The sequence below is a fragment of the Oryzias latipes genome, chromosome 5 (assembly GCF_053564925.1).
Source record: "Oryzias latipes strain Hd-rR chromosome 5, Olatipes_Hd-rR_3.1".
Classification (NCBI taxonomy): Eukaryota; Metazoa; Chordata; class Actinopteri; order Beloniformes; family Adrianichthyidae; genus Oryzias; species Oryzias latipes.
Genome location: NC_136241.1, coordinates 22,952,701 through 22,978,552, shown reverse-complemented (window position 1 = coordinate 22,978,552; position 25,852 = coordinate 22,952,701). Strand labels below are relative to the sequence as shown.

Sequence of the window (25,852 nt, the reverse complement as noted above, 5' to 3'; positions counted from 1 at the left end):
TTGTTGAAAACATTTTATGACTTCTTTGAGTTTGAGCTTTTAAATATAGTAAATTACTGTCTTCAGACAGGTGTCTTCCCTGCTGCCTTTAAAACGGCAGTGGTGAGGCCTCTTCTGAAGAAGAGTAATTTAGATCCAAACAACTATAACAATTATCGTCCAGTATCCAACTTACCATTTTTAAGTAAAATGATTGAAAAAACTGTTTTAATCCAATTTAATGAGTTTTTAAATAGAAAATAACATATTTGAAAAATATCAATCTGGTTTTAGGACGAACCACAGCACAGAGACGGCCCTTGTTAAAATAGTAAATGATATTAGATGTAACCTGGATTGTCAGAAACTCTCAGTTCTGGTACTACTGGATCTTAGTGCTGCTTTCGACACTGTAGATCACAGTATTTTACTCAACAGACTGAGAGGTTTGGGCATCTCTGGTACTGTACTAAAGTGGTTTTATTCCTATCTCACAGATCGAAGTTTTTACGTAAGTATGGATACTTGCTCCTCAAGGGTCTTCGACATCAACTGTGGGGTCCCCCAAGGTTCAATTTTAGGCCCACTACTTTTTAATCTATATATGTTGCCACTGGGGGACGTCATCAGGAGGCATGGCGTTTGTTTCCACAGCTATGCTGATGACACTCAACTCTACATCGCTGTGTCTCCTGATGATGAAGAGTCGGTCAACACACTCTTAAAATGCATTTTAGACATTGAGTCATGGATGGCGGAGAACTTTCTACAGCTAAACCAGGACAAAACAGAGGTTTTAGTGATCGGTTCTGAAGACAAGAGAGACATAGTTTTATCTAAACTAAAGAATTACAAAACTTCTCAGTGTGTGAGAAACCTGGGTGTCATTTTTGACTCTGAGTTGAATTTTATCCCACAAATTAAAAACATCACAAAAACAGGATTTTATCATCTAAAAAATATATCCAGAGTCCGCCCATTTCTCTCTCTTGCCAGTACAGAGGTGCTAATGCATGCTTTTATTACCAGCAGATTGGATTATTGTAATGCCCTGCTCTCTGGTCTTCCCAGAACAAGAATAGCAAATCTTCAACTGCTGCAAAATTCAGCAGCACGCGTTCTGACGAGGACCAGGGGGCGGGAACACATTACACCGATTTTAAGATCGCTGCATTGGCTCCCTGTGCAATTCTGGATTGATTTTAAAGTTCTTTTATTGGTTTACAAATGTTTTTATGGTCTTGGGCCTTCATATTTATCTGACATGATTTTAAAGTATGAGCCCTCGCGGACCCTGAGGTCCTCTGATACAGGCCTTTTGGTTATCCCAAAAGTTAGAACAAAAACGTACGGCGAGGCCTCATTCAGTTTTTACGGACCTCGACTGTGGGACAGCCTCCCAGAGAGCCTCAGGGCTGCAGAGACAGTTCATGTTTTTAAAGGAAGGCTTAAGACCTACCTTTTTAATTTAGCTTTTAGTTGAATTTTAGGATTTTTTATTTTTTATTTTATTTTATTTATTTATTTTATTATTATTATTATTATTTTTAATTTATTATTATTATTATTTTTAAATATTTTAATTAATTTATTTTTCTTTTAACTAGTTTTATATGTGTATATAAATACATTTATTTATTTATTCTATTAATTTTTAAGACGCTCTTACTATTTCATATGCCTATTGAGGTTTATGTAATTATTTGTTTTTTGTCCATGTTTTATATATATTTTAATTTTATTCCTTTTACATTTTATTACACTCCAGTGTTTCCCTCTGAGGGATCCTCCACATCAGTGACTGACCCTTCTCAGTGAGCGGGGTCGCTACAGTGGGATCTCCTGGGTCTGACTCTTTTGATCGGATCTGGGGGGTTCTGTGGTGGTGTACTCCGTGAACTTGGGTTGGGGGGTCGCTGGTGTGGACATGTCCCCAAACTATCGTTTTCCCACCTCAGGACAAAGCCAGGTCTCTACATTCTATCATTCTATCACTTTTTTATTTATTTATTGATGTGTGTGTGTGTGGGTGTGTGTGTGTTTTTGCGGGGGGGGGGGGGGGGGGGGGGGGGGGGTTGTCGCACGGTTTGTCTTGTCATCTTGTTTTTAAATTTTATTGTATTTTATGCACAGCACTTTGAGTGACATCTGTTGTCGAAAAAGTGCTATATAAATAAAGGTTGATTTGATTTGATTTGATTTTCCAGCATCCATCCTTTTAGCAGGCTGTGGGCCTTGGCAAATGCCACACGTTTTTTCAATTGCCTTTTGTTTAGTGCTGGTTTCTGGGCACTGATTCGACCATGGAGGCCATTTTGAGACAGAATTCTACAAACTGTTCTGGTTGACACAGGGACTTGAGGTGACCAGGCCTGGTGGAGCTCTGCTGCAGTGGAAAAGGGGCTGGCCTTGGATTTTCCAACCAACAAACGGTCCTCCTGAGCAGTTGTCTAGCGGGGTCTGCCGGACCTGGGCTTGTCAAAAACATCTCCAGTCTCTTCAAATCTTTTTCTTATTCTTTGTACTTGACGCTGAGACACATTGAAGGTGTCAGCCACCTCAGCAGTGGATCTGGTCTTCAGCCTCTTGATAATCAACGCTTTGGTCTCAGGGTGAATCTTAGGCATGTTGTCAGAGGTCAAGTTGCAGATGATGTGAAGGCCTGGTGTGCTGGGGTTCTTTTTATACACACCCACTAATTGATTGATCAGTAATTGATCACAGGTGAGGCTGTAATATAGGATTGGGTGCATCATATGACAAGGCGACAAAACTTTTGTCTTGCCAAAATGTGACCTTTCTGTGTTCATTAAATGATCAATCTTTCTTCAGTGAAGCAATTTTATTTTAGTATATTGAACACAATTTGGGAGGGTTTTAGCTTTCATATGAGACATTTCTAAAACCAATGGAATCATTAAAAGTGAGGTTATACGCTTTTGTTTCTACAAAATGGATAAGCGACAAGACTTTTGTCAGGGACTGTATGTCTTTACTCCAAACGCAGCAGCTGGACTGTACAGAAAGAAAAGAGCAGTATCGGTCTAAAAGATTCCAGCTTTTAAACTTCTTGGGTCGGTTTTGAATTTTAAACAGTCTCACTCCTTTTTTATCCATGTGAACTTTTAAACCCAGTAGAGCTCTGATGAGGGTTTTGTGTAGAAGGTGAATAACAACCCAACTTTCCTGCTGAGATAGTTTGTTTTAAGATACTGTTACCTTTCTAGTAGGCAAGTCTTTGTCTTTTGAAGACCCACTTCAATCATCTTTTGATCTATTGTAAAAGCGTTCCCAGTGGTCTTTCATTATGATTATATTGTTTTTAGCCTAAATCAAAATCCCCAGTTGTTTTCTAGGACATAGTTCCTGCAGAGCAGCAGAAGTTCATTAGAAATTCACCTCTGAGTTGAGAGCGGTACTATTGGAGTGGAGCTACCCGGGCCCCCCTTCAGCTCTCTGTTTACGTGCTCTCCTGTTAGATTACACCCTCTTACACCCGCAACCTAACTTTACTGGTTAAACAGAAATAAAAAGCTCTGTTAAGAAAAATAAAGATGTAGTGGTCTACCTAGTGTATTTTCTATGTCACAAATATCGTAATTTTCAGAGTATAATTTGCGTTTTTTGGATAGTTTGGCTGGTGGTGCGACTAGTACTCATATGGGACTTATATATGTGATTTACAAAAAAAGCAAAATAAATAGCAATAACTACTACGGGGCACTTTAGGTGTGCATCACAGGGCTCCAGACTAACTTTTTTCACTAGGAGCACAGTGGCCCCTAACTGATAATTTTAGGGGCACAACCAGAAAATTTAGGGGCGCATACCGTAAATCAACATTCTAACCAAATCTACTAATTTCCACTGTATTACTAATAAATACTTTAATAATAGATGCAGAAATTACAATGTGCTGTTTCAAATTCAGTGTCACATTTTATTCTGCACTTTTGAAGATGCAACAAGAAGGTAAACTGACGAAAGCATCGCTGTCATGACAGTACAAATAGTAAAGAAAACGGATGGAAATTTATCTTTGTGACACCAAATAAGTGCAGCCAAGATGCACAATAAGCGTGTTTGAGATCACCCAGGTGAACTCAACGCTGCGCAGATCACCTGGTGTGTGACATATATTTTTGTTTTTGCTCCAACATCAACTGTCAATCATCACAAAAATATCGCGAAAAAGGGGTGGGAGCAAGGGGCAAACCTACCCGGACACAGCTGGAAACTGAACTGACTGAAAGCTGCCCTACAGACTACAAAACAATGCATTATGGGACATGTGTCCTGATGGTTTTTGTAGTGGAGTGATTAATTAAAATAATTTAAAATACCAATTCATTAAAAAAGGCTACATACATCACAAAACATTAAAATTATCATAACATATATAATAACACAGATCATACTAAGGGGGAGAAGAATATTAAAACTAAATTGAATGTTAAGGACAACTCCAACTGTTGTCCTTCAGTCTTGCTGCAGATTCGCTTTCATCTAACAGCCCCCCCGCCTGGTGTCCCCATCGATCCAGGCGAGGTGCTGGTTCATCTCAAACACGTCCATCTTTGCATTTTCTCCACGTATTTTCAGTGAGTCTAAAACTAATGTTGTTGTCTCTCACACGTGTTTAAAGTTCAAGCCCCGTTAGCTGTCACGCATGTAGGTATGGGACATTTATTCTCCTCAGCTGACCCGACTCCCACGGGAGCGGTGTGCTGCCGTAACTGCCGTGCATAAACCGTTTGTGGTCGGGGGTGACACGCCGCCGCGCGCTTGACCAAAACCCTAAACCTTCCTCCGGTTCTGTGCGGCCCAGAGAGAAGTTCAGCACGGACTACATGTATTTAGAAAATTACGAGCGAATAAATACGTTCTAAAGGAAAGTAAGGAACTCCTTAATGTGGTCCGGGGAGGGGGCTGTCCGGTTTCCTGCTTTCAAACCCTGTCATTGTCACATTGTCACTACCCCAAGAGTCATATACCCCACTGTGATTGGTTGGTCAGCTTCTCACACGACAATGAAAAAGTGTCATTCATACAAACTGGCGGCCTGCAGTAACATTAAACCTTCATATTAAGGCGGGGACCGCAAAATATCATCTTGGGGGCCGCAAATAGCCTGCGGGCCGCGAGTTTGAGACCCCCGCTGTAGACTCTGGCACTGGTACACTAGCCGCAGGTCGGAAGAACGAGTCAATAGTTCGCTTGCTCATAGCTCAGACGCACATATCAGGTTGTGAGGATACGCGCGCTCGATCATCTCAAGGCCCCTCCCCCTACACGCATTTTAGCCATTTAAAGTGGCTTTCCCCATTCTTCTCACACGCAGTGGCCGCCTCACACACAGAAATCACGCGAGAGTGTACGTGCTCGCGTTTCATGAGTATGTGCGCGAGTGTATGTGTCTGCCTGCGTGCGTGTGCGCTCGCGTCTCATTGATTATTTCATTGATCATTGACGTGCCCCTTCCACGTTTAATGTATAAAAAAATATGGAGGGTGGGGGAGGCAAATTTACTGGTCGCACATGTGCGACTGGATGTAAAATTCAGTCGCACACTCTCAAATTTTGGTCGCAAAATGCGACCAATTGCTCGCAGTCTGGAGCCCTGCATCAGTACTTGCTACAGTCAGCAATGCAGAAGAAGAAGCGCCTACAGTCAGCAATGCAGAAGAAGAAGCGCCGCTAAGTCAAATCTCACGTCACAACCAAACCCGAGTCCCTGATGGGTTGCAGTCCAGCATTGTGGCGCTTTAGCAACCAAGAAGTTCAACTGCTTGAACGTCCAGTGTGCGATCAATGAATGCCCGTTCTATAAGGAGAACGGGGAAGTTTGGGTAGACGTGTGACCTTTCCTTAAAATTAACTGCTTGAACACAATTTGTCGGTGTGTAGGTACCATTACACTGAAGCTGTATGCTCCCGCTGCATGAATGTCATTTGGTGTGAGCGTAGCTGTAGGCCGGACTTGGCGGAATTGTTCCAAAATAATACAGATGATAAAAATTACAATGGATTTAATGATTTGAAATAAAATTAAGAGTTTAGTTGAGTTGTTCTTCATGCTATGGTTATCTTAATATTGTTCATATGTTGCGCTAATATACTTGATTTCTCCTCTGCTTTATGAAGCTAAATTAGCATCAATGTGTTACGGTAGTGAAGCCTGCATAAAGTGTTTCCTCCACCATGAGAAAAATGCCACAAGAACATATTAAAAAAAACTAAAAACACAAATTTCATCAGAGTGGGTCTTATTTGTTAGTAATATATAGGACAATGATATATTTATATATTATTGTCTTTTATACCAAGCAGCTGTGACTGTTTCAAAAGCTCTTTTAAAATACAGGTGTATTTTGATTCCACTCCTGCCGCTCTTATCAGCGCTAATGTTTTAAAACTGTGATCCATATGAAGAAAGGGTCTGACCATCGCAGGTAAAGGTGAGTGGCTCCCTGAAGTGCTCGCTGATGATCGTCACTTTCACGCTCACCCCGAGGGCCTGGTGCAGCTCGTCGTGCCCCACAGATGGCGACCACACAAAGCCAGCGTTTTTAGAGCGGTCACTGTGCGGGTACGCCGACCGCAGCCTGAAAAACAAAAATAAAGAGCCGGTTGCGATCCTGCAGCTCAAGGTCGCGCACGAGCACCTCTCCATTAACACTCACACGTCCAGCATGTGGCAGAAGGCGGCCACCTCTTCATCCCTTTCCTCCGACACCTGAAACAGCTCGTAGCTGAACCCACTCGCCCTGGAACCCATGGATACCTGTCAATCACACACAGAGGGCCAATCAGAGCACAGTCCCTGCAAAATTGACGGGAAGTTTTCCAAGTTATTATTAAAATAAAGATAAAATATAACAAATAATAAGTAATCACAATCATGATTGCTGATCTGTTAATGAGCTGACAGAACAAATCATATCATGAATCTGGTTTTTAAACTTTTTAAAATCAACTTCCAACTTTTTTGAGTCTTTCTATGCCTTTCCTTTCAAACAGTGAATTACATATTTATTTGGATCAACTCTTAAAAAAAAGGATATCCTAAAGCAGTGTTTTTCAACCTTTTCTGAGCCACGGCACACTTTAACCTTAAAAAAAATCCCGCGGCACACCAGCATCCAAAAATTAAAAAAAAAGGAGAAACTCATAGTCTGTATTGATCTACAGCCCCTCCACAATCTCACATGCATTTTTGAGATAATTGTGACAGAAAAAGCTGGAAGCTGCAGCTGTTTTTTTCTAAAAGATGCAATAAAAGTTAAGTTAGAAGATTTAAAAACAGTTTGTGTGTTCGTTAGTTTCAAGACGTTTAACAACAGATCTCCTTTTGCGCTGTCACTCTCACAACCCAATGCATCATGGGAAATGTAGTGCATAAAACGGCCGAAGATCGGTTTTCGGAGCTTCACTGTTTTGTTAACTTGTTCCACGGTCTGATACCGGATTCTGTGGAAAGCTACACCGCTAAAGACGAGCTTTAGCTGGTATTTCTGTTAGAACTGAGCGACTTTACGAGCTAAATCGGGACAAGGAAGTGAAGACTTTAAGCACTTCTGATTGGTCAGACCGATGACATGTGATTAACCCCCCCAACACGGGACTTTTCCAAAATACAGCCGAAGGTGCAGCTGAATCGCGGTACGTCATTCTTATCAAAATGTCTTTAATAAAATAAAATAAACGCAAAGAAAAGGTATTTTACGATCTTTTATATTCCTAACTCCTCAGTGTTTTATCAGGGCCTGTTTGGATGAACAGAGAGCTAAAATCCTGGAGATGGGAAATGTTTTTAGATCAGTTAATGAGGGCAATTTCCCACGGCACACTTGACCATCTCCCACGGCACACTAGTGTGCCGCGGCACACTGGTTGAAAAACACTGTCCTAAAGGTTTGTCCACCACTAAATTCATAGCTCTCCTTTGAATGGAATTCAATACATTTAAAAGTGTCAGGAAAATCCCGTTTAGCTCAAATGAAGACAAAGTTTGAAAGCAAACAAATATTTTCCATCCATATCCGGAACAATTAATATTTGCATAGATTTACACATCTTGGAGAAAAATATTAGGATAAAGTCTTATTTTTTATTTCAAAAGCCAAATATATACAACTATAAGAACTCATGCATTTGTCCACATATTTGATGCAAACAAACCCTCCAGGAAGCCTGCTAGATGGTTTGTTTCTGGATCAGAGTCAACTCAGACCAGGTGTGGAGAAGAAAAGACATTGCATTAACATAAACTTGAAAAGCTTGTGCTTGAATTGTGCTTTTCTTGTTTAGAAGGGATCATCCTCTGCTTCAGAAACGGCGTGTGGGGTCGTCTCAGCAGTTCATGTCTGCAGCTCGGCAGTTACAAAGTGAGATTTGGGGAGAATACCAGCAGCCTACAGGCTGACATCCGGTCTCAGTCGACTCGTCAAAAAGAACACTGGCAGAGCCAAGAGCATCCACCCAGTATGATCTAACAAAAATAATACAGGCCTGAACATCCATCTTCTCTCACTTATTCAGAGTTCCATTGTGGGGGCAGCCGTCTCAGAAACTTCTTACCATTCTGGTGGGGGAGCGAGTCCTGGGTCTTCTCGGGACCTCCTCCCCAGTGGGAAAAAGGTTGGACACATCCCAAGGAAGACATTCAAGAGACAGTCTGAGTCACCTGAACTGACCCTATCTCATGTGGAGGAGCAGCAGCTCTACTCCGAGCTCCACCCGGGTGACTAAACTCCTCGCCCCATCTCTAAGGGAGGGTCCAGCAACTCCTTTGTCTGCAGCACCTTTATCATTCGGTCATGACCAAAGGTGAGGGTAGGTGAGGCCTAGACAAAACAGGCTTTGCAACAGTCAACAAATCTAGTTCCTTACTTTTTGATGCTGTTTTTTTTTTTTTACATGTCATTTTCACCAAAACAAGAACTTCTACATTGATACTGGATGTGTCACTGCAAAAAAAAGTTAGATTTAATTTTTAAAAACGTGTCTGAGTTTATAAAGCATTGAGTGTCTGCATGCAGCTGCACACCAACTTTCATGGAGCAGAGCAGCTCAGCCCGTATCCGTTTTGACATTGTGTCTGAAAAATTTCTCAGGCTGAATTCACAAGCTACAGAGTTTCCTGCCATTTATGATACAATTAGCCTTTTCACAATGTTGTTTTCTCTACAGATGAGTCCTGAACTACAAATGCAAACAAATATTTTTTTCTGAAAAGTACAAAAAAAAAAAACAAGAAATTTAAATAATGTTTTTCGAAAATGAGGAATTGTTCTGCTTTTTGATGCCGTGCAGAGCTTTTGTTAAAGACCCATTCCAAGGAAAATGCTGTTTTTGGTATTTTTAACATGTAGCTTCTTTCTCATGAATTTAAGAGGAAAATAGCATTTCTAACTAGTTCTTGATTAAATTGAGGCAAATCAGGAGCAGAAGAAAAAGGAAGTTTGAAAAAGCTCTATTTTATGAGTCAGGCAGAGAATTGAAAGTAAGTGGGATAGCTCTAACATTGCTGGCCACTTATGATGCACCACTAATGTTAGCTCGGAGTTGTAAGGGGGTGTAAGCTAGCAGCAGTGAGTACAAATAAAGACATGATGGGCCTGCCCACAACCCTGAGGTGAATTTTTAATGAACTCTTGTTGTGCTTTTTCCTAGAAAGCAACACGTTTTTTTTTTGTGCCTAAAAATGGCATAACCATAATTAAAAGACAACTGGGAACACTTTTACAATAGACAGAAATGGGATTGGAGTGAGACTTTAAAGCATGGTGTTCTGATGCGGTACATGTTACCAATAATGACGAAATCTAAAATAAATAATAGTGTTTTTAGACTGAAAAATTCCATTGGTCTGGACCAAGTTAGCTAAATTTGGTCCGGATCGAGTCCTGAACCTTGCATTTGTATGTATTCAGACTGCCACCAAGGGTACTTTCCTGTTCCAGACTAAAGCTAAAGATCTCTTCACTCATTGATCAGGAATCAGGAGTGCGGGGCAAAGTAACTAGAGACAGAAATGACGGAAGTCCACCACTTTTAGTTCATTCAACTTAGATTTCGTCCACAAGATTTGAACGTCTGTATGACAGGAACAGCACTTTTCACTCGCTTTTTCAATCCAGTGAAGGCATGCCGCAGGGTGGTTACTGGCAAGAAGACAGCTAATAAGGTACGCTGATAAGTGTTTACGACATATAGATAGAAAACAGTGAGAAGCAATGTGTATCAAATTAAAAATTCTTTTGATAAGTCTGAATCCATCCGATTACATTTCAATACGTTTCTGTGTCTCATCGGTATGGTGTTATGGCATTATTTTTAAGAGATTTCTGTTACGGCTACTACAAGGTAGCTTTTAGAATGAAGTCACAGCAGTGCCAGGCGTGCCGCTCATCACACGCATGCCGCATAATAAATGTTCTTACAAATGAACAGTTGGACTCTTATTTCTGTTTGATAACACGACAATCATTTCTTTACATTTGTCCAGCGGCTCAGCCGTCTCTACAACCTACTCTGTTGACATCACGTGACCACTTGCTACGGTGGCCATTTGCGTTCAGTTGCTCTGCTCCAAGAACAGACTATATTCAGACCCAAGAATGCCAGAGTGAACAGGTACAAAGTCAGATTGGAAAAGAACCGAGACAACCTAGAAAGAACTGAGAGCAGTGTCTGGTCTCGAACCAGGGTCCGCTTGGGGGTTTTCAGACTGAACATTTGTTCTGGATTATCAGGAGAAACTATATCTTACTTTAAGGGGACCAAATGTCTCCAGTCTGAATACAACCTAAGTTTCGGCTGTTACTTTTTAATCTCCAATAAGGAGGGAAATCTTTCATGAAGTTTATGAGTTTTTGGTCTTCAGTTTTCCTTTGGTTGGTGACACAAGTGAGTGTCTTTGTTCTTTCTTTAAACTTTACTCAATTCACACAGAATCAGGATGCAGGATTGTATTTGCAAATAATAGTCCATATAATAAATATTCATATTTTTTTAATACTGGCGCATTGGATATCAGTAATTCTGAAAAACCAGCAGTATTTCCCGTGGCAGGATCCTGGACAGGATGCTCCACGCTGTCTGACAGTTGTTGCTGTCACTCCACTCAGACTATCAAACCCCACAGTGTTTTCACCCCGCTGCCGGTTGGACTGGTCTGACTGCTGACATTTATCACAGTTGAGTTGCAGGCGGGCAACTGTGAACAAGTTCAACAGGAAACAGTCGCGGCTGCTGACTGATAAAGGCGGTGGGCTCCAGCGTTTACGATCAAGATCTTTTATCCATTTTAACTCACAATGGAGCTGAAATGAGGTTAAGTGGATCTGTGTGGGTTTGTCCATCAATCATATGTCATGTCAGTGAAGGATACTTACATTAACCAAGCAATAGACCTTTTTCGCAAAAACCGGAAGTACGTCATCAACGTGTAAACCTAGTTCCGGTTTGTGCTTCGCTGGCGGAGGAATGGCAGAGCCTAGAGTGTTTTCGAAGAGCCTGAGTTGTGTTCCGAAGTTCACCAGCACCGATGTGATGAAGAGTGTGAAGATGCAATCGTCCACTAAAGGAAACAAATTGGACATGGGATATAAATTCGTCCACGAAGAGTTTATCCACCATTACCAAGGTAAGCTTCAGCTAGCTTTAGCCATAGCCGCATCACCGGTAACTCTGTGTGTTTACGTCAACTGTAAATCCTGGTGTTATTAATTTGTAATATAAGGCATCGCAGTGAATATGTTGTGTGTATGTTTAAGTGAAAAGGCATGAGATTAACATAACACCCAAAAATTTGGTGAAGCTGTAAATAAGAAATGTTAAGTTGCCCGTATGCGTGTTCATTTTGCTGCGGTTGCGGCACTTTCTTCACTTACTAGTATTATTTTTCTGAAAGTATGGTGAGCAGAAGTCCTCTTTTCCTGGACATGTCCTCTCTTTTGATACTTATATAATAAAATAACATTGAACATAGATGAAATGTAATTATATTTGCTTCATGTATGCAGCTCTGAACACCAATTACTCTCGATGAAATATCTCACAAACTCACTTCACTCCTCTTTTTTACAAACTCAAATCTGGTCACCCTATTGACAGTTATAGTTTCATGTCATTCTGAACATTGATGTAGCAACATAAGTATGTCCTAATTTTAACCTATATAATTTATTGTGTCTAGATATCACTGGACGCAGAAAGTGCCAACCTGAAAGCTTTCGTCTGCAGTTGTGTGGCTGCTAAAGGATTTTGCAATCACATAGTTGCCATCCTGTTCCAGACCGCACATTATTCACAGCTGGGTCTGCAGGCTGCTCCACCCCCCTGGCCTGCACGAGTGGCTTGCAAAGATGGCACAGGTGGGTTTGTGATCATATTGTCATTATTTTTTAAGAACGTATGTGTATCCATAACAACTCTAAATTATTATAAAAACACCCCAAGTAGTTACTACAGACTTTAATTGCTTTCTGCCTTTTACTTATAAGGGAATCCATCCTGAACCGGTTAGTGAGCTGGTGGTGCAAAAACCCAAAACAGTTGGCAGGGACGGTCAGAGGTCCACACTGTAAAAGGCATACAGGTGATTAACTTTTTGTTGCTTTGTGAGCAAGTTAAGTTTTTTTTTTTTTTAATCTTATGACTAACCAAATTATGGTTACAGCAGATATAATGAATTAAATTGAAATGTAGTTATGCACTTATGTCTAACTTTTGTGTGTTGTGTTTCTCTTGTGTAGGACCACAGCCAGATCCATATGATGGCATCTGGAAGCAGATTATGCCAGGTGCAGCCCCAACCTCTCATGGTTGTGTTGGATGGGTTTCTGAGATGGAATGAAAGAGAACTTGGATATATATTGTGGCAAATGCATGAATGCATACCTTAAATTACACTTATCTTGTCTTTAACAATCAGTTCAGCCTTCTGTCTTACTGTTGATCTGTAATGTTATTTTTTATTGTAAATGTTTGATGTTATTTGCATACCAAAAAATTAAACGAGGCACAATTTTGACCAAAATTGTTTTATTTGTTCATCTAATTTTTTTGTGTAGTCAGTCACATTTCAACAGAAAAACATTACGAATATAACAATTATATTTAATTAGATTTTAAGAATATGTGGAAACACTAAATTTTTCCATACTATTTGCACATTATACATTATTTACATACCAAACATTAATTCACTCTTCAAAACAAAAAAGTCCATGATAATTTGCCAAAACACGGCGGTTAAGCCAGATCTGATTCACACTGCCCATCAGTGTGAGCGGCACAGAGAGTTCCTGATGTGAAAGGACTTTATCCTACTGATCACTCTTTCCACCATAATTCTGAGGCGGGCCATGGCTGCGGTTTGTTCTGTTTCCTCCTTGCTGAATTGAGTTGAAAGCTTAAAAGGTGGAATGATGATCTTAGATCCAATGTCAGTTAGGAGGTCTTGAACGAGGAACTTTTGTCCGCCATGACATCGTCTCCTGGCTCCAGCAAAGGAACTTGGCTTCTAAGTCATGGATGTAATCCAAAGCCTCATCCAGAGCACCTGTGAAGATAAAGAAATTAAAAATCAGTCTTAATATATTAATGCTACCTTTCAACACAACACAGTAATCATGTTTTGAAAAGTATGTTAAGTATTTAATTACAAATACATTTCATTTATTTTTGTTAAGGAAATTACAAAATGACAAAATGCTCAAAAGTGATTAAATACATGTAATTAAAATAGGTGAGAGCATGAACATCTTTTATTATAAATATTAATTTGTTCAGGTAGAAATGCATGTATCCAATAACGGTACACATAGTTGACTAACGTTAACCAAACACATTATGAACAACCTTACCTGCAGGTGGGTGTGTCACGTAGTCGTGATCCATCTTTACTGTCTTAGCTTAGCCACCATGTCGCTAGTATCTTCACAGCTTAGCTGCATAGCCTGACGTTTGAGGTTCTGTCATATTCTGACTCCCTTCTCAAAGGATCAGTAAAGTTGTTCCAAGGGAAAATACTCGGGGCAACACCACTCTTCAGGCGACGAACGACGCAGCCGCACCACAATCCCGGAGCGAAGTTAGTAAGTGCCGGCAGCAGAGGGTGCTACCTGTGTTTACATTAAAACTATGCCCTTCATCTCTTCGGATCGCCTATATCCATTTGGGTTTCAGGTTTGGATCCACAGGAAAATAATGAAATGAAAGGTAAGGCTGTTTTTGGTTGGAAGACGAACAGCCTGGAACGCAACAGAGACTGCAACTCTTCGACTCTGCCATTCTTCATATCTGCTGCTACGCTAACAGGAAGTTGTTTTACACGTCATTGACGTATTTCCGGTCGAAAAATGCGGAAGTGTGAAAAAGGTCTATTAAGGCAACTTGTGTCATGCATGTTTTTAAAAGAAATTATTAACATTGTTCAAGTCAAGTTCATAGGCCCAAAAAAAAATTCTGAACACATTATTTATACATAACAGGGGTTGACATAGCCCAGAAATTTGCACTGGCCCACAGGGCCAGTAGTTTTTGAAACTTACTGGCCCTGCCTGAAAGTTACTGGCCCGACACCGCGCATAGCGGGACCCGCCGCTCCGCAGGTGCTTGCAACTTTAGGGGGGTCTGGGGGCATGCCCCCCCGGAAACTTTTAATATGGTACAATTTGGTGCATTCTGGTGACATCACTTATTTCTACACTTTTCAATGACTGAAAATAGACCATATCAAACTTAAATCTGCTCTAGTCTGTTTCAGATGTTTTGAAGAGAGCACTGCAGTGTAGTAGGTAACACTAGTTCAGAAGTTTTCATGGTGCTTCTAACGGCAAATATCGCAATAAATCATAAACCTTAAATGTGTTAAAACAATCTAATGGCAGCTTGAACCATTTAACGAATCAAATAAATCCCTTAATGCATTTGACCAATCGGATGGACGCCTTCACATTGTTGACCAATCAGATGGAGCCCTGTTATGTTAGATGTTTGTAACCTATGTCAACGTGGGTCATTTGGAGTATAATTTTTAAACTGGGAATGGTTATTTGGTTATTTTGCTGTTTGTTTATATACCGCAAATTATATCGTTATCGCAATTTTAATCTCTGATATCGCATATCGCGAGTTTTCCTCATATTGTGCAGGTCTAACTGAGATCATTCAGCTAACTAGAAATACTTACTGCTTACAGTGTTGTAAAGAAAAACAAAATTAAGTAGTTTAACATTCTACTGCATTTGAGTCTGAGATTCAGGTATTTGGAGTTGCCTTTGATTCTTTGACATTCAGCTTAAAGCTTAGTGGATACAGTTTCATCTTCAATGCATTCATTAAATATCTTGCTGTCCATACTACTAATTATACCCACTACTCCATCCAACATATTCCTATCTATTCCTGCCATGTCTTCGACATCTCTGACATGCTTCAGTCTCTCTTCAGTGACGGTGTCGGATTTATAATCAAATATAATAATAACCCACTGGCTTGTGCCTTCGTTGTTGCTGTTTAACATTGTTTTGTATTGAATTGTTACATTCAATAAAGTTTGAAAAAAAAAAGTAGTGAGCGCGTGCCGCGTGGTGCTCGGCAGTGAAAGCCGAGTGCGCGCAGGCGGGAGAGAAGGAGAAGTGATCAAAGGTTTCCCATAGAAACCCTTGAAGTCTGAACACAGGACTAGCAGAAAAACTAAATTATGAAGACGAGGTAAATCTACACGTTTTCGCAAAATTTACTTTATTGAAAAAGGTGAAGAATATATAAACCGTTAAATATTTTAGTGGCCCGAGCGGACAAGTGAAAAGTAAAGTCTTGTGGTCCGCACTGCTCGAAAAACAGGACCGGGCCAGCGGACAAATGGCTATGTCGAGCCCTGCATAAAACTGTTTAGAAGACATTTTTTGTCAAATGTAAAACTACCATTTTTTTGGGAGCATGGCCGAGGATGCAACTTATGCTCACGTGTGACTTATATGTCATTTTATCAAAATAAATAGGCTCACATGTTCGTTATTTTCCCACCAAGAACCACTAAAGGGCCCTATAAGTGTTTGTATCAGTATTTGCTACTGACAGCGATGAGTTGTTCAAAAACAACATAGACGATGAGAATTCAATGGATTTAGTGATTTAAAATTATTTAAATAGTTTAGTTGATTTGTTAGCATGTTCTTCATGCTATGCTTATTTAAACAATTGTTCATATGTTGTGCTGATATACTAGACACTTATTTGGTTCCTTCTTTGTTTCATGATGCTTAATATGGTTACGGTAGTGAAGCGTGCAAATATTTGTTTATTATTGGTATCTATTCCGTTTTTTTGATTTGCCTTTCAAGGTGAAATGCCCGTTCTTGTTCCCAAATGTTGTTAAATAAACTTTTACCAAAAGTACGACTTAGACTCCAGTGTAGGCCTGCACAATGTACCGCAAATTTATCGTTATCGCGACATCAAGCTGTGCAATATGCATACCGCAAAAGACGGTGAAAATCGCAATAAATGGTTACCTTGACCCTTGTTCTATCCTAGGCACTTGAACATTGGGAGTGGGGTCATTTGGACCAACTAGACAGTACTCTGAACCTTTTTTCTTCAATGATTTGTGATCTTCACTGGTGTCCATGGATTACATGAAATCTTTCCACCTTTATCCACCTTTGTCATGGTAGGGAGAACACCTCAATGGAAGGGGGGGGGGGGGGGGGGGGGTCATCTAAAACAAACTCACGGCAGCTTGAAATATTGAACAAATGAAATAAATCCCTTCATGCATTTAACCAATCGGAAGGACCCGTTTACGCTGTTGATCAATCAGATGAGCCCTTTTATGTTTGATGTTTGCCTCCTATGTCGACAAGGGTCATTTGGAGTATAACTTTTAAACTGTTGCAGTGAAATGGAAATGATGTTTTTGGTTGGTTAGATATTTGTTTATATACCGCAAATTATATCGTTATCGCAATATTAATCACCAATATCGCATACCGCGAGTTTTCCTCATATCGTGCAGCCCTACTCCAGTGCAACTTATCGAACACTTTTTCTTCCCTATTTTGTTCTAACCCAAGGCACAATAACGTTGGGAGTGTCATCTGGAACCCACAAGACAAAATGCGGAATTTTTCCCCCCAGTGATCTTTGATCTTCACTGGTGTCCATGGCAGACATGAAATCCTGTCAACCTTTGTCATGGGAGGGTTAACCCGTTATTGTTAGGTAGGGGTCAAATAACCCCACAAGATGGCACAAAGGCTATGCATTTTTTTCCGCCTGCGACTCATACTCCAGAGTGACTTATAGTACAAAAAATACAGTATTGTGAATGATTTTTTTATGGAAAAAGTTCAAAATGCTCTTTATGATTTTATTTATTTCATAGCACACCTGAAAAAACATCCAAAACCTGTTCTTTCTTTAACTCCAGGTAGCAGGATTCAAGTTCATTTTGCTGAAAACTTTTTTAGCTGGACCATATACCCTGATGGCCTACTTGAATAAGAAGAAAATTTAACAACAATAGCAAAATTTCATTTGTTTTGGTTTGCTTTCACACACAGCGTTCTAAGGTGAAATCTAAAGACCAAACTGGCTAAAAAAAATATCATGCAGTTCCAAAAGCTGTTCACCCTCGCTCTCAAGCAGACCAGAGTCCACTTGTATGGTCCACACAAGCATTCAGGTGACCTTTAAGCAGGTGAGTTCAGAAAACAAACCCTAAAGCAAAACAAACCTGCCAGTGTTTATGCAAACTTCTTTTTCAAGGAAGTGTGTCACAAGATCTACTGCCGTTTCAAAAGATCCTGGTCCTCAAGTGTCTCCTAAAGTAAAGATATCTTGTCATAGCACAAGAACAGAAGGATAATCTTCTGAATAAGCAAGAAAATCCAGCCAAGACTCCTAGAAAGACATGAGCCAGCATGCTTAAGAAATACCTGCAAATGCAAAGGCGCCACTACTTTGTTTACAGACACAAGAGTAATAGTTGGCTTTAATTCTCTTCTTCAAGCCAGTGCATCAATAAGAAATATCCTTATGATGTGTATTATTATTATTATAACTATATGTCATAAGATCTTTGAACTTTCAAAACCAAATAAACTTCAAATCTTTTAAGTACCGTAATTTCCGGACTACAAGCCGCTACTTTTTTCCTGCGCTTACAGCCTTGCGGCTTATTCAGTGGCGCGGCTAATTTATGGATTTAATTGGCGGCCGCCATGTACGTACTTTCGACCTCAGTGAATAGTTTGAATTCTCTATCTAACACCAAGCACGAGGCATTTTAATTCAACACACCTCTTAGCAGCCAAACAGCATGGACTTGACTTCAGGTCTTAGACACTTCAGTCATGGTTCAACAAAACGAAACACGCATGCCCGGCCGCATCCCAGAATCCTTTGGGGCCATTAGACCCAACGTGCTAAAGGCGGGGCCAACGCCCGGCGAGCCGGGCGTTGGCCCCACCTTTAGCCCCTAAGACTCATGGGAAATGTGGAATCGCGGATGTAAATTTCCTCATTATAACTGAGGGATGTAATGTTGATTATATGGTTACTGTTTGTAATTTTATGTTAGATACCTAGATTGTCAATAAGTAAAAAAAAATGAAATAAAAACACCATAACTGAGGGACTTGTGAACAGAATATAGGTCCATGCTGTTTGACAGATATCGATACACTCAAATACGTGACCCAGAGGCAAAACTGGCACCACCCACAATGTGCTAATAAATTGCACTCACTCTGGGATGCTGGGCGTGTTCTGTCAGGATGACAATATCGGCTAACACATGCGCGGCTTGTACTCTGACGTGGCTTGTGTATGTATAAAAGCAGTCAAACACGTGAATATGGGTGGGTGCGGCTTGTAATCGGGGGCGCTTTGTAGTCCGGAATTTACGGTACATGTTGTTTCCAGGGACATCTAAAGGATATTTTTCAATTTGATAGAAAAAAACAACATTGACCTTAACTTTATGAAAATGACTAGTATATTTGGGTCATATTTATCTTATGATCTATCATTAAGGACCCGTTTCCTAGTTGGGTGGAGGTGACCCTGAGGCCACATCTTTATCCAATAAGCACCCCAATAAAACCAAGCCTCATTTTCTTACCGGTTCTGCAGAAACCCGCCGTTGGTTCTTGTCACTCACATATGTCCTAGGTGGGACCTGTGGAGGGAGGGTTTGACTCCGAGCCACAGGCTTTCCAAATTGGCCCCTGATATTCCTGTGGGCCCGAAGTCCTGGCCGGGTCTCGTTGAGTCTGGACAGCGAGTCGTTGGTGAGGTCAAAGCGCAGGTCCTCTGAGGTCACCTTGGGCTGGTCCACATCAGGCATGAACAGGTTCACATCTCGGGGGGAGGTAGACCTTCGAGGGGGCAGGAAGGGGTTGCCTGACCCTGATGAAGGAGGAATGGGATTTCTTGGTGGAATGGCGGGAGGAATATCATCAGGGGGGGCAACAAAGCCTTTGGAAAGAAACCCAGATCCCACAAAGTCTCTGTAGCTGCAGCCTGAGAGGTCACTGGACTTGCTTATCTCAGGATTCAAAATGTATGGAGAGTCTTTATCGAAGCCTCCCGAAATAGGGGACACCATTGATGGAAAATATTGGGGAGACTGGGACCCTCCTGGCTGGTTCAGGGAGGTGTTTGATCCGGAGAGCTCTCTTGGTAGACTCCCTCCTGCTGGATCAAGAACAGGCTGGCTTGGGGAGGGTTGGGGGTACTCTATAAAGGGATTTGGGGTTTTGGAGAGGGTCTGGCTAGGAGATGGAGAACCACTTTGATCTGTGCTGGATCCACTTTTGTCCTGTTTGAGTCTGGATAGGGCATCGTACTCCATCTGCAGGGCTTCGGCCAAGACCAGCTCTCTCTGGCTGAGACCCAGTGCCTCCAGACCCCCCCAGCCCATTTCATTGCTCTCCTTCTGTGTCTGAGCTGCTGACATGGTGAACTGAGACGAGGAGAACCTCAGAACCACATCTAGATCACGAGGCGAAGACGCATGGAGCTAAAACACAAAAAAAGAAAACACAATGATTTTGAAACTGACACAAAAACCAAATGTTCCGAAATCTGTCCAGCATTTTTTTAAAGAAAAAGTTTTTATCTTTATATCATTTTAAATTAAATAAAATAAACATTTTAGCTAACTGTGAAAGTGTTAATAAAGTATCTTGTTGCTGTTACACCAATAATTATAGCTAAACTATAATGCAAACAGCTTGTGTTGATGGAAAACTTCAGAAAACAAGAAGTCTGATATATTACCTGTAACCTATTTCTCCTCAGGAGTCTGACCAGGAATCTACATCACCAACAAACACATGCATTGATCTGTTCTCATAACTCTAGTCAATGCATACATGCAGAAAGATGTGCACCTCTGGATTGAGAAATGTTTTCTTCTTCTCTTCACTGCTGAAAAGAAAAGAGCTCTCAGCATAATAAAACCAAGGAAAAATTTGTTTTATACTGACCGACTGGTGTCTTTATGCCAAAAAAAGCCACCTGAACCAAAGGTTTTCTGATTGTTTAGATCAGTGTTCTCAATCTTTTTTGAGCCACGGCACATTTTAACCTTGACAAAATTCCCGCGGCACGCCAGCATCCAAAAATTAAAAAAAAAAGGAGAAAATCATAGTCTGTATTGATCTAAAGCCCCTCCGCAATCTCACATGCATTTTTGTGATAATTGTGACAGAAAAAGCTGGAAGCTGCAGCTGTTTTTTCTAAAAGATGTAATAAAAGTTAAGTTAGAAGATTTAAAAATTGTTTGATTTGTGTTCGTTGTGGTTTCAAGACGTTTAACAAGAAAAACTCATTGTGCGCCGAGGCGCTGTCACTTTATCCCAATGCATCATGGGAGATGTAGTGCAAAAATCCACCGAACGCCAGACAGACTAGCGTCTCTGAGCTTCATTGTTTTGCTCAATTGTTCCACGGTCTGACACCGGATTCTGTGGAAAGCTACACCGCTAAAGGCGATCTTTAGCTGGTATTTTTGTTGGAACTGAGCGACATTATGAGCAGAATCAGAACAAGGAAGTGAAGACTTTAACCACTTCTGATTGGTCAGACTGATGACGTGATTAAGACTCCAAGAATGCTTGGCGGAGACAGTTAAATGGGCAGGACTTTTCAGAAAACGGCTTTAGTTGCCGCTAAATCGCGGTATTTCTTATCATTTCTTGTCATTCTTATCGAAATGTCTTTAATAGAATCAAATAAACACAAAGAAAAAAGTTTTTTATGATCTTTTATATTCCTAACTACTCAGTGTTTTATAAGAGCCTGTTTGGAGGAACAAAGAGCTGATATCCTCGAGATGCTAAATGTCTTTAGATCAGTGAATGAAGGCAATTTCCCACGGCACACTTGACCATCTCCCACGGCACACTACACTGGTTGAAAAACACTGGTTTAGATGACATTGTAAAAACGAAAGAATCCTGGAGACCCCTTTTTTCTGAATTTTATATATGTATATAATATATATACATATATATATAAATATATACATATATATATAAATATATATATATATATATATAAATATATACATATATATATATATATATATATATATATATATATATATATATATATATATATATATATATATATATATATATATATACCGTAATTTCCGGACTACAAGCCGCTACTTTTTTCCTGCGCTTACAGCCCTGCGGCTTTTTCAGTGACGCGGCTAATTTATGGATTTAATTGGCGGCCTAATTTATGGATTTCATTGGCGGCCGCCATGTTCGTATTTTCGAACTCAGTGAATAGTTTGTATTCTCTATCTAACACCAAGCACGAGGCATTTTTATTCAACACACCTCTTAGCAGCCAAACAGCATGGACTTGACTTCAGGTCTTAGACACTTCAGTCATGGTTCAACAAAACGAAACACGCATGCCCGGCCGCATCCCAGAATCCTTTGGGGCCATTAGACCCAACGTGCACGTGATCGCCGCTACAATATGATGAAGCTTTCAAGTTAAAAGCAATCGTTAAAAGCAGCGTAAAAAAGTCCACCGTCACCAACGGGTTTGGAAAAGCCGGTTTGCTGCGTGACGGAGAGAACAGCGCATGGAGTGAATGTACACTCCATTTACGGTTTCTAAGGAAACCGTAAAAGCGGAATTTTGCTTTGAAAAACTCACAGCCTCCGTGTGAGCTGGAGACATCTTCTCCTGCTGATTGAGCTGCGGGGCCGATGGCAGTCTGAAGGCTCCCACACGTAACAACGCATCCGCCCCTCATACACAAAACGTACAATTTTAAGTCCGATTGCTCTGCACAGAAACGATTTGCTCCATCCACCGGCGCAACGGGGATGAAGTGCTCCTCCTTGAAGTCGCCCTGGCCAGAGGTGTCGGAGTAAATAGGAAGGGGAGACAAGGAGCGCGCAGGGCGGGAGCGGAGCGCAGAGGCGTCCGCGGAGTGCAGAGGCTTCTGAATTCTGACGCACGCGCCGCACTGAGGCGCGCGTATCGCGGTGAGGCGCGCGCTTTTCAGTCGCCGCTGCTGTATTTTACCGTTGTGTTTTCTAACCAGTCCTGTTACTCCCATAACGCTGCTGCGACACAAGCGGAAGGAGAGCTTTTCCCGTTCACCCCTCCATGCACTGCTGCTAATTCTTAAACACGTACAACAGAATGGCGAGCCGGGCGTTGGCCCCGCCTTTAGCCCCTAAGACTCATGGGAAATGTGGAATCGCGGATGTAAATTTCCTCATTATAACTGAGGGATGTAATGTTGATTATATGGTTACTGTTTGTAATTTTATGTTAGATACCTAGATTGTCAATAAGTAAAAAAAAAAAAATGAAATAAAAACACCATAACTGAGGGACTTGTGAACAGAATATAGGTCCATGCTGTTTGACAGATATCGATACACTCAAATACGTGACCCAGAGGCAAAACTGGCACCACCCACAATGTGCTAATGAATTGCACACACTCTGGGACGCTGGGCGTGATCTGTCAGGATGACAATATCGGCTATCACATGCGCGGCTTGTACTCTGACGCGGCTTGTATATTTATAAAAGCAGTCAAACACGTGAATATGGGTGGGTGCGGCTTGTAATCGGGTGCGCTTTGTAGTCCGGAATTTACGGTACATATATATATATATATATATATATATATATATATATATATATATATATATATATATATATATATATATATACATACACACAAAATGGTCATTACTAACATTTCTGAATGCTCTGCCAGGCCTTTACTGCAGCCACTTTCAGTTGCTGTTTGTTTGTGGGCTTTTCTGTCTGAAGTTTATTCTTCAACAAGTGAAATGCTCAATTGGGTTAAGATCAGGTGACTGACTTGGCCATTCAAGAATATTCCACTTCTTTATTTATAATAATAATAATAATAAACTCCTGAGTTGCTTTGGCTGTATGTTTTGGGTAGTTGTCCATCTGTATTATGAAACGCCCCCCAATCAGTTTGGCTGCATTCACCTGGATCTGTGCAGAAAGAATATTTGGACCAACACGCATCTTCTAAATGTGCTTTTATGACTGTTATGATTATTATTAAGGGCCTGCTCGCACATAGTTTTTTAAATGCGTGCGGTCAGTGCTCAGGTCCACGGAAGGAGGAAATGCTGCTACATTACGTAGTCCTCAGAACGTCTACGTTTGATAGTTTCAGCATTTTATAGTGTAAATGCAAAAATCGGATACGGGTCACTTTTAAAAGATGATGTAAGCGGGTCGTCAAAAAAAATCGAATATAGTCAGAAAATCGGATTTGGGCATCAAGACCTGCAGTTTAAATGCAGCCTAAGGCACCAAGCAGCCTGAATGCTAACTCAAACAACATACTGTACGTGAACAGGGCCTTTTATTATTAACCGCTGTTCTCAATAACAACACATAAACACACGATTGTTTATTAATGGAAGTCGAAACAAGTTTAAAGAACAGGTGCACAACTTTTAGGAAGAATAACCTTCTCTATGTGTACAACCTCTGTCTTAGCGTCAGGTGTTTCACTTCCAAAAAGAAGTTTCAAACAAGGATAACCATTGTTGTTTACCCCAACATAACTTCTGCTCCACCACCAAACAGCAGGTTTACTGTCTGCCTCTGAGATTTCAGGATACGCCACTTGGCCAACGCCTCAAGCTTTGATGCAGGAGCGCTGAAGTGTTCATCGTTATTATGATTCAGTATCACAAAACCAAGATGTGAGACTCATAAACAAAAAGTCACATTTTTAGCTCATATTTTAAATGTTTTTGTGCAACACAAATAAAATCAATCGGCTTTTTTTTTACATTCTGTAAACCATTTTTCATCAAATGTTACATTCAACTATTTTTTGCACCTTCTGGTTAAAGCAAAAGTCCCACTCCAATCATCTTTTGATTTATTTTCAGTGTTCCCACTGGTCTTTTAATTACAATGATGCCATTTTAGCCACAAAAAAAAAAAACCTGTGTCAGACAGTTTCTGAAGAACAGCAGTACTTGGTGCAGAGAAAGTCCACCCCTATTTCCCGTCATCCAATTGTTGTCCTCCATCATGAGAAAAAACTCGAGTAAGTCATGTTTTTGTAAGAAATAACATAAACAATGCGATTTTTTCCTTTATAATAAGTTACATTTCATTTATGTTTATCTTAAATTTAAAACTTTTTGCCCTAGTACTGGATTTTTTTTTTTTAAATAAGCTATTACATTACTTGATTTCAGTTTTTAAATCCCTCCACACACCTGTGTCACGTGACATAGTCAGCTGGTGACAGGTGCGACCAGAATCAAAAAACATCTGTCCGAACTCGGTCTGGTCTCGGTTCTGGGTCTGATCCCGGATTTAAATCTCGTCTTTATCTGCCGCATCATCTGGACTTTTTTTCTGAGCCTGGATTTGGGGGTCTGTGTTTTTCCACTCCTTCAGCCAGTGAGGGCGTCCGCACCAAGCAGAACCTCCTTCCGAACAACAACCCGCACAAATGGGGTTCACTTATGCGCCGAACTTACTCGAGCACCTTACACCCCGGTTCCAGAGTCCCAGCCGTGTCCTGGCCGGACGCTACGTGAGGGAATAGCGGCGGAACCCCATCCGACTGTGGAATCTGTGAATGAAGTTCTGCGGAACACAGCGGCGCACCCCGGGAGCGAGTGACCGACCGGACGGGATGCGTCACGGCCCGTTTATGAGTCCACAGACTGGTTCGCCGCTTCCACGCAGCCTCTGGCAGCAGGTGAGTCCCTTACCTGAACCTCCGTCTACGGAGCTCGGGAGCGGCCGCTGTTTTGGTTGCCATCTTGCGGTTCACTTTGCTACCACAAATCACACCGATCCTCCTCCGCGGGTAGCCGGGGGGAGGATCCCAAACGAAGCGTCTCCTTCCGCCGCTGCTGCTCGCATTTACTCATAAAGACGGAGCTCCGGTTCGGCGGGATTCAACCGCCCGGTCCTTGATTTTAGGTAAACAATGCCGCACGTCGCGCAGAGCTCCGCCGCTTCTCCGCCCGGTCAGAGGCGAACATCGCGGCGTGACGTCATCCGCTGCTGGGCAGCTGCGGGCATGCGCAGTTAACTCCCGGGACGAGCATTGTATTTTTAAAATTGGCTTATCATACTCACAAAACTACAATCCTACGTAGAATTCAATCAACATGTATGTGAAAAACAGAAGTATGAAAGGTAGAAGGAGTAGTACCATATAGAAATCAACAAAGTGAATTCAAACACTGGGCCAAACAATCAATACAATATTATATCATCAATATATATTGCTATAAAACTGCTTTTATCTTATTTGATTACTGAGACAGTGATTTATTTTCAT

The 25,852-nt window shown here is 41.0% G+C and overlaps 1 protein-coding gene and 1 long non-coding RNA gene across 3 annotated transcripts in view; one reads left to right on the top strand and one right to left on the bottom strand.

Annotated features, from left to right (window-relative positions):
- pik3c2b (phosphatidylinositol-4-phosphate 3-kinase, catalytic subunit type 2 beta) overlaps positions 1-25,590 on the bottom strand; it is a 43,965-nt gene extending 18,375 nt beyond the window's left edge. Inside the window, exons 1-4 of one of the 2 annotated variants that reach the window (XM_011475234.4) lie at positions 25,275-25,590; positions 19,121-20,020; positions 6,663-6,763; positions 6,424-6,584 (exon numbers count right to left, since the gene is read on the bottom strand). In XM_011475234.4, coding sequence (XP_011473536.1) covers positions 6,424-6,584; positions 6,663-6,763; positions 19,121-19,957 — 1,099 coding nt within the window. In that variant the 5' untranslated portion in view covers positions 19,958-20,020; positions 25,275-25,590. Of the gene's footprint in view, positions 1-6,423; positions 6,585-6,662; positions 6,764-19,120; positions 20,021-25,037 lie in introns of both variants that reach the window. The other variant, XM_011475235.4, reaches the window with a different exon arrangement.
- Positions 11,458-12,897, top strand: LOC111947455 (uncharacterized). Its single transcript, XR_002873297.2, has 4 exons — positions 11,458-11,629; positions 12,182-12,359; positions 12,489-12,583; positions 12,741-12,897. It is a non-coding gene; the product is annotated as an uncharacterized LOC111947455 (long non-coding RNA).
- Positions 25,591-25,852: the final 262 nt, after the last annotated feature.